The sequence below is a fragment of the Typopeltis vanoorti genome, chromosome 26, assembly GCF_054136105.1.
Source record: "Typopeltis vanoorti isolate ZY-2024b chromosome 26, IOZ_Tvanoo_1.0, whole genome shotgun sequence".
NCBI classification, from domain to species: Eukaryota; Metazoa; Arthropoda; class Arachnida; order Uropygi; family Thelyphonidae; genus Typopeltis; species Typopeltis vanoorti.
Window position 1 is genome coordinate 19934416 of NC_143574.1, and position 14436 is coordinate 19948851.

Below are 14436 nucleotides of genomic sequence, written 5' to 3' on the forward strand. Positions count from 1 at the left end.
ACAACAAAATGGCGCAGCCGACAGGATTTGAATTCACTAATAAAGATTGTAATATTAAGTATTAAATTTTATTAAGAGTATCAAAAAAAAAAAAAAAAACGGTGATCCGAAGAACTTTTAAAGTAAATTGAGTGAATCAAGTGAATTGGTTGTAAACTAGAATCACGCAAACATAGAAGTTATTTTAGGATTCTGATTTCTTTTAAAGTTGTTGTTAATAGATTAATATGGCAGTTTCATCAAGTTCTAAAATGGAAGATAGTGAATTTTTTTCGTACAGTGAACCCACAACAGGTTTTTCCCCAGTTTTCAGGTGAAGAATCAGATAATGTACTGTTTTTTTTTACTTATGTTGAAAAACTTAGAAAAATAGCAAATTGGACGGATTTTCAACTTTTAATTTTACTCAGAAGTAAATTAGTAGGCAAAGCTAAAACATATTTTAACTCATCTCCAATTCTCAAGGATACATTTGATTATCAAATATTTAAGGACAATCTTATTTCTCAGTTCTCAAAATTAAGAAGTATTGGCCCAAATTTATGGAAGTTACAGAGAGTGTTACAAAGTGTGTGAGTTTCATCTTAGAATGCCCTGATACTAACAGTAACTATTGTGGAGAATTAGCCGAAGTATAAAATTAAAAGTGATTGTTTGTGGAGAAGTGTTACTGAAAATTTTATTGTATTTAGAACTTAAGGAACTGTGAGAAGACTGTAAAGTAGAGATAGCAGAATTACCATTGTCTGTATTGCCAGGAAGGCTGAAGTGTTTCTAATAACTTAATTAGTGATTTGAAGTTAAGTGTATAATTTGTGATTATAAAATTAAATGTTTGTTTTGTTAATCTAATGTTGTATTTTGCCTGAATCTCTTTTACTGCACCATTCATAAAATATTCGAACCAAAGCGGGAGAGATAAGTAAATCAAATATACTCGGCCAGTATTTATAATATTAACACCTAAAAGGAGAGATAGTTGTGAGTTGGTTTATCTTCAATTCTTGAACTAATTCAGATATAAAGTGGCGCAGTCTCTAAATATAAATTTTCTTTATATTTGAATTAGAAATCAACTAGCAACCTTCTATTTTTGTTAAGAACATCATAATAAATAACATGTCGGATCCAGAGTATAGATTAAGAAGAAGTAGGATATCCAAAACCAGTATTCTGGCTTTAAGAAAAACAAAGAACTGACTAGGGCTTCTGACCTAATGTCTTACTCTCTCCTTCACATCGTCTGCCTACTAATAGGTATCCACTGAATACTAAATGAATAAGGATAACCAACTAAATTGCATTCTGTATTGACTTAAATTAGAATTGACTTAAAATTAAACGTTTTAGTAACAGTGACCGAGGAAAGGCAGGAGTAGTCATAGTATTCAACATCACACAATTTAAACATGGTCCCTACATTTTTATCAGAAAATAGGGACGAAAAGTGTGAAGTCAGCTACAGTGACAAAGTCAACATCAGCAGAATCCAAGATAAGCACCATCGACTTAAGAAGTGTCAATGAAATAGAATTCAAACTGGCAGAAGAACTAAAGAAGTACTAAGTAGGCATAACAGCCTCTAAGAAAAGAGGCTAAAACAGGTGAGATCCTGCTAAAATAATATATTAAAGATGTCACGTTTTAGTAACAGTGACCGAGGAAAGGCAAGAGTAGTCATAGTATTCAACACTAAACATGAGATAAACTTTTGGACAGCAGGCAATTTCACGTAGAGTCATGTTTCAAAATGGGGAATTGCAAAATTAAACTTATCTGTACATATGGTCCTGTAGAAGGTTGTCAAAAGGAACAAGTGGAGGAATTTCTTAAGACATTAGAGAAGGTAGCAAACAAAGAAAATGGAAAAGCTAGTACTAATTGGAGATCTAAATGGAAGAGTGAGAAATTAATCCCATCAGGAATATAGAAATATTTTGGAAAAATTTTGAAGAAGGCAGAGATAATAATAATATTATCTCTGCCTCCTTCAAAGAATTCAGGTAATTGCCTGCTGGATTTCTGTTCAAGAAGCTGACTTGCCATCACTGAATACTAGATTTCAACATAAAAAGGTGCATAAATTAACATACAGAAAAGTTTAAGAAAAACGAAAAGTCTTAAGGAATGTATTATTGTCAATAGTAATAGCTTCACACTAGTGCAAAATAAATGTGTACAAAAGGTTTTAAATTGGAAGCGATCGTCATGTGGTTTTAAGCAAGATAAATACTGATATGAAAATATGTAAATATTTTAAAAAGAATTAAAGTATGACAGTTTTTTGCAGGCAAACCTGTAAGGCACAACTATATAAATATTATTGAAAAAAAAAAAGTTTGAAAACACTACCAAACCTTAGCATCTCAATGGCAAAATCTGAAAAAAACATTGACTGATTCCACTGTGGAGGGCATTGGTGAAGTATCTACAAGGATATCAAAATCTAAAATTCAATATAAACAAAAGAGGTTTAAGAATCAGTCCTGGAAAAGAAGACAGCATATCTAAAGTTCCCAGAAAGTATGCGAGCATGTGCTCTGGGAGAATAGAAAAAAATGTAAGAGAGTTAAGCTATGTGTAAAAGTTGCTAAACACATGTCATGGAAAGACATTGGTAAGAATATAGAATATCTGTATTTAAGTTTTGCAGGTATGTAAAAAGCATAAGGAAGGTGCCAAGAGAAATGCTTTTCAAAATGCTACAATTGGATAGTTGTAACATTATACAGAAGATATATATCCTCTATATTTAAAATGCAAGTCAGCAGTTAAAACAGAAGGAGGTACTGGAAGATGGTTTGATGTAAAATCATGTGTGAGGAAAATTTATCTTTCTTCACTCTTAAACATCATCTTTGTGGATCAAAATAAACTTGATTCCAGAAATGGCAATATCAAACTTAGTACTTAGTTTTATGCAGATAACATAAGCAAAAAAATCTCCTAAACAAATCCAGTGCAGGCCTCCATGATATTTTAACTAAACTCAATAATGATAGTAACAAAGTTGGCATGAAAATTAGCAATAAAAAAAAGGGCAAAAACTATGAAAACATTATTACATCTTGAATGGAAATCTACAAAACAAGTAAACCATTTCAGCTATTTAGTGAACTGCAATTTTTAGTGAAGGTGGCAAATTAAATATAGAAATAGACAACAACATTAGCAAAGCTGGTATAATGGGGATGCAGATGAATAATTTTTTTTGAAATAAGAGAAAAATTAGTCATAACACTAAACTAGTAGTATACAGAACAACGTTCAAACCAATTTTAACTTGTGGAGCTGAGAGTTGGGTTAGAAATAAAACTTGATCAAGGACTTAATCAAGGAGTTTGACAGTGTTAGCATTCAAGAAAGGTTAGACAACCATTTTTTTTTTTTTTTTTTTTTGCCAGGATGACACAGAGTAAGATCCAGATCTAGTTGGATTGATATAGTACAAAGTGCCATAGAAGATCAAAATATAAGATCTGACAGTTAACAAGGATATTATTATTATTACTAACAACAGACCTCCATGTAGCCAGAGACTTATTGTGGGAGATACACTCTGTTATACACACAAAACTCATCAAACCATGCTTTAAACTTATTCAATGTATCTGCATTCATCACAATTCAGGCAATACATTACACTTGTCACCCAATTTCCATGCAAAGAACCTAATCCTTATTACTTGCTCACACTCTCCTTATACAGTTTCCAGGGATACCTCCTCTTGTTCTGTCCCTTTCTTCCATTGTATGAAAAAAATTTTCTACATTAACAACCGTTTTCTAACTTAAATGTCTCAATTATGTTTAAAAACCTGATTTATTTCCACCAATATAAACATGAATTATACATTACCTGACAGGAAAACTGTCAGATATTCAGGCACTTTACTTTATGAATGCACTTCCTGTAATATGACATGCATCAAAACAATAGTGTATTTCTTGCCAGACTCCTTGTAACTAGTCAACAGTTACTGAATTCACTGCTGCTACCATTCAATGCCAAAGTGCTTGCAATGTGGTGGGTAGGGGTGGCATGTAAATGGTATCTTTAACGAATCCCCAAAAATAAAAATCACATGGGTTCAAGGTCTCGGATCCTGGGCGGCCACTTGCGCAGCCCAAGATCGTTTGTCTCACTTCTTCCCATCCAGCAGTTAGGAAGAATTGCATTCAGATAATTGTACATACAGTATGATGCAAAAAAAAATACTGAATGGAATAAATGGGTTTATTAACAAAGATTCTTGGTCAAATAGAGCATTAACGACAGTCAATTATGTGCTCAGAATAGGCACTTTGTCTTTGAAGACAGGTTTTGTATTGCATGTGAAAGTTCTCTGTCATATTGGAGAACAAGGGTTGGGACATCTGCTGGACATTGAATAATATAAGCATGTAAACACAAGAAAGATATTTAATTAGCCAAATATTTCAGTCTGAAAATTGCAAACCATCTTCAGTAGCACTACAAGAACAGTTTTAAAAAATACAAGGTGGAATACTAACAATAGATCGTTTAAAAATAGAACAAGCCACATGATGTTATATCACACGGCTTGTTCTATTTTTAAAGGGAATTTTATTAAGCAGAGACATGATTGAAATAAAGATATTAATTAATAATATTAAATAAAATTAATATGAATTAATGAGTTATCCTGATTAGACTTTCCCAGATTTTTGATACAGATATACAGTCATTCCGATTCAGGTTAGGACGATGGAGTAATGCCTCTACGCTTTCTTTGAATAAACATTCAAATTTATAGCGGGGTCTATGTAAGAGGCGAGTTTTTGACCAAAGGATGTTGTGGTTAGTTTCATGGACATATCAAGTAATTTTATCCCTTAGTTCATCAAGGTTTGAAGGCAGTTCATGGTGGAATATCCATTCCTTCAACATACCTCAAACGAAGGCACCAAGTGATGTGAGATCAGGAGAACATGAAGGATACAGGAATTCTGTGTATCTCGAAATGAGCCTCTCAGGGAAGTGTTCTGATAAATAGGCTCTAAAACTACATGATGTGTGACAGGTTGCTCCATCCTGTTGGAATACCTGTGCACAAAATGGCATGTTTTATGCATGATACATCCTAGGTGAACAGAACCAACACCTTCTCAATGTAGTGTTTGCTATTCAAGGTCATGATTACACCACCCTCCTGAATTAAGTACGGCACAATTATGCCATGACTGGAAATTGCACATCATGTGGTGACATTCTCGATGTGAAGAGGTTTCTCTTGGTCAACTTCAGGTCTTGAGAAACCTTGAAAATCTTAAGAAAACTTGAGAAGACCTGACTTAAATGCGCTTCGTCTGAGAACCAGAAATTATGGAGGAAGGATGGCTCTCCATAGACACTGGCCAGCATGCATGCAGAGTATTCTTACCATGCAGTTAATCTGTTGCTGTTAAACACTGATCCACCTAAATGATGTATAAAAAAGGCACCCAGCTGCTTAAGGATTCTCTGCAGTGACTGCTTCGGTATCCCAAGTTTTACCACTGTTTGACGTTGACTGCATTTTGGAGACTAACACTTGCTCCAGCACATGTCCATGATTCTCATTTGTGTTAACAGTTCTGGTTTCCCTGAATGCCTATGGCATTGTGGCAGAACACTCCTGATACATCAAAACCTCTCAATTAAGGCAATGATGACATTATTGCTTGGGCATGCTTGCAAAATTGGTGGACAAACTATTCACAAACATACATGATTAGATTATTTGCTCTAACAACTCCATATGAACAAAAATAAGGCTCAACAATAAACATCTTTTCTGTTAACACCATTGAGTTAGCTAAATATAATAGCACTGACTCTACACCTGCTCTTCTATTAATGTGCATGCAGTTGAACAAAATATCTCATAATGTGTATACTGAAAACGGATGCCAAAGTTCAGTATTGTTTTTTTTTTCCCCCATACCACATATTATGGTGAAAGTGAGGCAGCACCCCATCTTGCATGAAGTCAGAGTTGCCTTCAAGTTGAACAACCAGATTTGTAACATATTGTTAAACTGTGAATGAAATTATTTTGTATGTTTTGTTATTCATTCACATTTAACATAATCTACCATATACTAAGCAAGACTTGCTTATATATATTATTTGTTACCTTGCTTAAGAGTTATTATTCATGTATTTTTTCCTTGAAGTGCTAATAATAATTAATTAATTAATCAAAGATATATGTATTAATAATGAAAAGACTGTATTAAATATTATTAAGCTATTTTAATTATTACTATGTTAATATTATAAGAATTTGTATTTGATAATTTAACTGCGCATTAATTGAAATGTAAATATTCTCTATTTATTCCTACTTGTAGAAGTTTAATGTTATGCAATAGCTCAATTTTATTATATTTTGTTTTGTTGTCATGGAGACGTAAGTAAGTAAGTAAGCGAGCACGAGTTTGGAACAGTGCGTGGGGAGAATGTTAAAAAAGTTTATTGAAAAGAGTTTTAGAAAGAGATCACTTGAACAATTTAGGCGGGAAGAATGGATATAAAGAAATGCTGGAAAAAAGATAGCATTAGAGATTTATTAGAGAGAGATTGGCATTCGGTTGGAATCGGAATATTCAGCATTCGGGGAATCAGAGTGCGATATTAGAGAGTCGGCAAGTCACTCAAGCAGCTAATTTAAGTCTACTAGTGGAGAAGCAGTTAGCTAATAAGTTGTAGAATAACAATTATAGCTACGGAAAACAGCTGAGATACTATTATATAGACTAGCGATACTTGAGTTGAAATTTAATTTCAGCGCCGACTTTTCAAGGATATACGGAACCTTGAAGCAAAGCACGAAGTTACTAGAGAATAGTAGAGGCTGTAAGGTTGAAGTTTACCATTAGCTGTGTTTAGAATTATAGTGCCTAAAGAATTAATTGAATGCCGGAGGAATGAACAACTGTGCATATAAAACCTCAAGTTAAGAATTATTGTGTATTGCCTTAATTCATGAGTGATCAGTAGCGCTTCATGCAAGAACGTCTGATTATGTGTATTGTGACCGTGAATTAATTCAGTTATTGCTTAGAAGATTTATTTTAATGAGTGCCGTTTACTGTTAAAAGTGTTTAGAGTTATAAAAAGTGTTTGTGTGTAAGTTGATGAAGGAAGAAGATTATCGGTAAGAACATTCTAGCCATTAATATTCCTATACAGAGATGTGAGTGTGTTTCATCCTAGAATTTCCTTATGTTAACAGTAACTATTGCGAAGATTAACTGAAGTGTAAATTTAAAAGTGTTTGCTTGTAAAGAGGTGTTACTGCGATTTTATTGTATTTGGAACTTAAGGAACTGTGAGAAGATTGTATTAGAGATAACAAATTTACCATTGTCTGAGTTAGTATGACAGTATTAGGAGATTGGCTGAAGTGTTTATAATATCTTAATTAGTGATTTGATCTTAAGTGTAAAATTTGTGATTTTAAAATTAAATGTTTTTTTTGTTAATGAAAAGTTGTATTTTGCCTGAATCTCTTTTACTGCACCATTCATAAAATATTCGAACCAAAGCGGGTAAATTAAGTAAGTTAAATATACTCGACCAGTATATATATTAATAACATGTTAAAAGAGAATTAGTTGAGAACTGGTTTTTCTTCAATACTTGAACTAATACAAATATAGAGTGGCGCAGTCTATAAATATAAATTTTCTCTATATTCGGATTAGAAATCAACTTGCATTTTTAAGAATATCGTAATAACTATATATCGGATCCAAAGTATAAATTGAGAAGAAGTAGGATCCAACAATATCAAGGTATGACATCACAGTTACTGTTGGCTTGGCAAAGGAAAAAAGGCCCATAAATTTTCCTGCAAGAAATGGCACAAAACACATTCACTTTTGGTGAGTTTTCCTCGTTTTCAATGTTTGCACATGGATGTTCTGTCCCCCAAATTCTCATGTTATGATGATTCACTTCACCACTTAAGTGGCAAGTTGAATCATCAGTGAGTTGTGCTACAAAGGCATCATCCTCTATGTTATCCAACATTTTTAAACAAAAGTAACCTTTTTTCCCTTTGTCCCCAGGGTGAAGTGCCTACATAGCTGAAACTTGTAGCCTTTCATATGCAATTGTTTCCTGAGAACAGGCCATACTATTGTTTGAGGAATTTCTAATTCCTTGCTTTTGTGGCTTGTGGATTTTTTTGAGCTGCATATGAATGTTTGTTGAATTCTTTCAATATTAACTTCAGAAACATGTGGACAACAGACTTTTTCCTCTACAGATGCATTCCTCTTCAGGAAATTTTTTTGTACCATGAAGTGGCGGTTCTTTCTTAAACTAGTGTGGAATTTATGTTGAACTATAATTACGGAATTACATTTTGCAAATTCGATAATACAAAATGCTTTTTCCTGCAGAGATGATATTTTTGTTAACTCTTTGAGCAAGATATTGAAGGATCTTTTTTTTTTCTTCAAGTGCTTACAAGTGTACTCTAGCAGCAAGAGCCTGATACTAGAATGTATGGTACTGATAGAATGGTAGTTTGGTGAGTAGGCCCCTGTGCCAAAAGAGATCAAATGCCTATGAAATGTCAAAGAAAATCATATGAGTTTCTCTAAATTTCTTCATAGCCTGAGTCCATAGGTGGGTGGTGAAAGCAAGAATATCAGCTGTAGATTGCAAGTGGCAGAATCCACACTGCTGGTCACTGATTAGTTGGTATGTCTCTAGGTGGTTCAAGAGTTAAGAGTTTATTGTTGATGACCTTCTCCATAATTTTTGAGAGAACAGAAGTGAGAGCAATTAGACAGTAGTTCGTTGGTTGACTTTTATCGCCATTCTTTGGGATGGGCTGAATGTGGACATGTTTTTATGTTTTTGGGTAGATGCCAGTTGATTAGGATAGAATGAAGAGGCGATAGGTGTCAGTTCTAGGGCACAATTTCTCAAAATAATAGGTAGAAGACCATCAGGGCAGATGCCTTGTTTGTCTTCAGGTTATTAAGGATTCTTCGGATTTATTTTTGTTGTAAGACTATGGGAGACATGAAGGGAGCCATTCTCTGTGGAGTGGAGAAAACTTTGCCCAGGTAATCAATGCAGGAATTGGAAGAAAAGAGTGATGCAAGTAAGTTGGCCTTGTCTTTTGGTGAGGTGACTATGGCACCATATCGAAGTGAGAGTGATGGAAACTTGGGTGGGCAGAAGTTGCACCAATGGCTTTGGCAAAGGACCAGAAAGAGCAACTGCCATTGGGCAAGAGGCAAGTTTGCAGCATTTGGTTCTTTCAAAGTCAGACGTGGACTTGGTGATGATTCTTTTGCAACTGCTGCAAGCTGCAACAGGCAGAGCAGCTGCAGTTTTAGTCTTGAGCCACCATCCAAGCTTTGGTTCTCAAAGCTTGGATGGTGGATGAGAATTTGGAGTGGAATAGAGGATGAACGCCTTTATTCCTGTGAGAGTGATTTCCGTTATTTGGTCTGAGCAAGTGTTTTGATCAGTATTCAGACAGTGGAAAGGAGGAGCTATACAGGAGTCTCCCTGTAGTCTATACACCATTGTTAAAATCACCAACATACCATATTTCAGATTATGTATACTTTGTCATGTTAATACCTCTCAACTCAGTCTCAACTCATCTGCCGTATTACTCATTCAACTGCCACTGGAGATTTCTACTTTGGTGGGACTTAATTCTTCAGCAATCATTAATAGTACTCTCCCCCCTTTATGTTTTGTTCTTCTTAAATAAATTGAACCCATTACATTTTTTTCCCCTCTAAGAATATCACCCTGTCAACCAAGTCTCTCTAATGTCTATAATTTTGGTTTCATTACATCTATCGATGCTAATAACTCCAAGCATTTATTCATGGCAGCAAACTACTAGGCTAATGAATAGAATCTTGAACCAAATCCCTACCTATTTCCACATTTTTTTTTTTTTACTTTTCTTTAATGAAAAAACTATTCCTGAATTTCCTAGGATTATTACTAACAAGCTATCATACTCTTTCTCTCTCACTTTGCCATAATGCATTTCTCACTCAATTTAATAAATGTGTTCCCACTTTCATGTAATTAACCACCCAGATATATCTATCCTGAAAATTCACATCCACTCTTTCACTAAATGACAATTTCTCCATGCAGCCCTAAATTATTCAAGCTTGCAACCTTCTTGCAAGTACAAATCCTTTTAATTAAAAATGCTAAGAAGTTATACTCTTGGTTTAATCCTTTGTCCAAGTGTAAGCAACAAGTGTAAACAAACAAACTCTACATGTGGACAAAGGATTAAACCAAGAATATCATTTCTTTAATTTATAGTTTAACCAAGTGGAAAAACCGGGACAGAGCTGACTACTACCGGGTGCGTCCCCAGGTGGTGGATCGGGGAACAGCCTTCAGATATGGAGGCTAGCTGCGATATAAGCAGAGCAATCTGGCGAATAAGCAGCCGTGGACCAACAGCGACTGAGCTATCAGGGCGTGGGGGAGCAGAAGTGGCAATTCTGTCTCACTTAAAACCTCACAAAGCCCAATGACAACTCGGTGACATGGTGAGTAGTGCCGCCATTAAATAAGTACCTGCTGGGGTCACTGCCCCTGACATTGGGAAGCAGCATTGTCAGTACTGACACAAGGTTGAAGCCAAATGATGACGGAAAAGCTTGTGATAAGAGATTTGCAGATGGCAATATGATTATATTGTGTACGTCTGTAATACTGCGGAGCAGAAAGCAAACAGAGAAACTATTGCTCTACCATATCTCCAGAACAACCACCATGGCGAGCAAACCCTTACAATTGGCCCCAAGTTCCCGGCGTCCCTTAAATGGAACAGGGGTGCGAAGAATCTCCGGGATCAAAATGGTGTCCACTTTTAAAATTGCAACTTGGAATGTCAGAACTCTGTATGAAGCTGGCAAATTAAGAAATGCCACAAGAGAAATGAAGAGGCTGGGCATCCGGATTTTGGGAATTTGCGAGACAAGATGGCCAGGATCTGGAAAGTGTCAACAAGATAATACAACAATGTATTACTCTGGGAATGATGAGAACAAACATCGACATGGTGTAGCTGTAATAGTAGATGAAGAAATCAATAAATCAGTACTAAATTGGATTCCATTTTCTGAAAGGATAATGCTGTTACAACTTAAGGGAAACCCCATTAACATAAATATCATCCAAGCTTATGCACCCACAGCTGACAAAAGTGAAGAAGATGTTGAAGAGTTTTATGAACACCTAAAAGAGATTAAAAACCTAACAAAGAAAGATGATATAAACATAGTGATGGGTGACTTCAATGCAAAAGTAGGAAGAGGGGGTGATGGAGAAATTGTTGCCGAACATGGCTTAGGCACCAGAAATGACAGAGGAGATCGCCTAGTCCAGTTCTGTCAGGAAGAAGATCTAACAATAGCAAATACCTGGTTTAAACTTCCACCCAGAAGACTGTACACTTGGAAATTGCCTCAAGATAACCAACATAACATTGTCCGAAATCAAATTGATTATATACTGATAAATAAAAGATTCCACAGTAGTATAAAGAGTGCAAAGACTTATCCTGGAGCAGATATCTCATCAGACCAGAATCCCATAGTTGCAGAAGTACGTCTTAGATTAAAATCAGCTAAAAAATCACAAAAGAAGAAAAAGAAAATTGATGTAGAAAAACTGAAAGACCCGAACATAAATAAAAGTGCCAAGACACAGCTTAACCTGCGATTACAACAGATTAACATAGAAGAAAATAAAAGTGTGGAATCTCTTTGGAATAGCTTAAAGAATGCCATCGTAACAACAAGTATTGAAGAAGTAGGTTATGTGAATAATATAAAACAACAGGAATGGATGACAGATGAGATTCTTTCTCTTATTGATACAAGAAGAATGTACAAAAACAAAGACCTAGCCAGGTATACAGAAACACATAACGTCATCAAGAAAAAAATAAAAGAAGCCAAGGAAAATTGGATGAAAAATTTATGTACTGAGATTGAACTGCTTCAGAAGAAACATGATAATTTCAATCTGCATAAGAAAATCAACGAAATATCCAGAAAACTGAGGAAAAAGCAAATAGTGTCTCTAAGAGACAAAAATGGAAAAATAGTTCTAGAAGAAGAGAATAAAGCACAGATTTGGATAAAATATGTAACAGAACTTTTCAATGATACTAGAGAGAAGCCTATAAATATAAAAGATAACATTCAAGGACCAGCAATCATGAAATGCGAAATAGAGAATGCTATACGAACAAGTAAAACAGGAAAAGCCAGTGGACCAGATGGTGTGCAAACAGAATTTTTAAAATTAATAGAACCAGATAACATCAAACTTCTTGAAAAACTATTTAATGAAATATATGAAAGTGATGAATTTCCATCGGATTGGCTCAAATCTACATTTATCACTATCCCAAAGAAACCCAGAGCGAATTCCTGTGGTGACTTCCGACTTATTAGTCTAATGAGCCAAACATTAAAAATATTTTTGAAAGTAATCCAGAATCGCATTTATAGAAAAAGTGAAGAAACTCTAAGTGAAACACAATTCGGCTTTCGGAATGGTTTTGGTACTAGAGAGGCCCTTTTCTGTACCCAAATATTGATACAAAAATGCATAGAAAAACAGAAATCTGTCTTTATGTGTTTCATAGATTTTGAAAAAGCATTAGACAAAGTCAGACACACTAACTTAATAGAAGTCCTTCAACAAACAAGGCTTGACGAACAAGACATAAGACTAATAACAAATCTGTATTGGAATCAGTCAGCTACCGTTCAATTAGACAACATTACCACCAGTGATATTAACATCAAAAGAGGAGTGAGACAAGGATGTGTGCTCTCACCACTCCTGTTCAACATATACGCAGAGGTAATCTTTAAAAAAGCATTGGAAGAATGTCCAGAGGGAATCACAATAAATGGAAAGATTGTTAACAACCTACGATATGCAGATGATACCGTGCTAATTGCAGATAACATTATGGATCTCCAAAAACTCATTGACAGAGTATACATAGAAAGCCAAAGAATGGGAATAAATATAAAGATCAACAAGACAAAATACATGCTCATCAGCAAACATCCAGCCTCATCAATGAAACTGACACTCGATGGGAAAAATATTGATCAAGTGTCAAGATATAAATATCTTGGTTGTTGGCTTAATGAACAGTGGGATCCAGAAATAGATATAAAGACAAGGATTGAAGTTGCATGGCAGTCCTTCATGAAAATGAGAACACTATTCTGCAATAAAGACCTAAACATGGAAGTCAGATGCCGAATGCTGAAATGTTACGTGTGGTCTATTCTGCTCTATGGAGTTGAAACATGGACATTGAAGGCGACAACCATCAAGAAAATCGAAGCTTTTGAGATGTGGCTATACAGAAGAATGCTAAAGATATCATGGACAGAAAAAATTACCAATGAAAAGGTCTTAAAATCCATTGGCAAAGCTAAACATCTTGTACAAATAATCAAGAAACGAAAAACATCATATCTTGGCCACATCATGAGAAACAGCAAATACCAACTTCTACAAACTATTTTGGTAGGAAGAATTGATGGCAAAGGAACTAGAGGAAGAAAAAGAATATCATGGTTTGACAACATCAAGACGTGGACAGGAAAGAGCAGTGCACAACTGCTCAGATTAGCACAAGACCGCAGTTTGTTCGCCAAGATGGTCGCTGACCTTCGATAGAAGATAGCACAATAAGAAGAAGTGGAAAAAACTTTCAAGAAATCCTTTTGTCTAACACGGTGATCTCATACATCTATATACTGCAACAACATTTCTCCTAAACTAGCTACTCACTAAACATTTAAAAATCACAGCTCCTTAGCTCACTCCTGTCACATTGAGACAACAGATTGACAATCCTTACTCTTTTACTCTTATTTTTTTGCCTTACTCAACTTTTTCATATCTTCTCTAAAACAATATAACATGGATCATTATTCAGGCTTTCATTACACAAAAAGATACTCATAAAACTCATAATAATAGTTCTGTGAACTGCTAACTATAATATAAGTTTAGATAACTATCATAATATCATAAATAAATAAAGTATTTGATTTAATATGAGACATACATGGGCAACATCTTCCAGCAGTCTCTGCCTCCTAAGAAGAGCATCAGCTGCTACTTGTGCATGACTTTCTTGATTGTCTCTCAAAGCTTCTTCTAGCTGACACAGTTCTTGTCTTCTCCTTTCCTAAAAATAAACAGTTTACTGTTCACATCATTGGAAAGCAAGTACTTGACAAACCTGTAAGGAAGCAACACTGCTTGATAAAAATTATGTCGATAGTTCATCTGCTGATGAACATCAATAAAAATGATCTAATGATTGAATTATTATTCTTGAATGAGGATAATAAAAATAAATAGCTCTTGTAATC

The 14436-nt window shown here is 34.8% G+C and overlaps 1 protein-coding gene across 5 annotated transcripts in view; it reads right to left on the reverse strand.

Annotated features, from left to right (window-relative positions):
- The window catches only part of LOC150092386 (E3 ubiquitin-protein ligase LRSAM1-like), a 414983-nt gene that overhangs the window by 168147 nt on the left and 232400 nt on the right, over positions 1-14436 (reverse strand). For all 5 annotated transcript variants that reach the window (XM_090415009.1, XM_090415005.1, XM_090415008.1 and 2 more), the window contains one exon: positions 14127-14249. In XM_090415009.1, coding sequence (XP_090271135.1) covers positions 14127-14249 — 123 coding nt within the window. The remainder of the gene's footprint in view (positions 1-14126; positions 14250-14436) is intronic.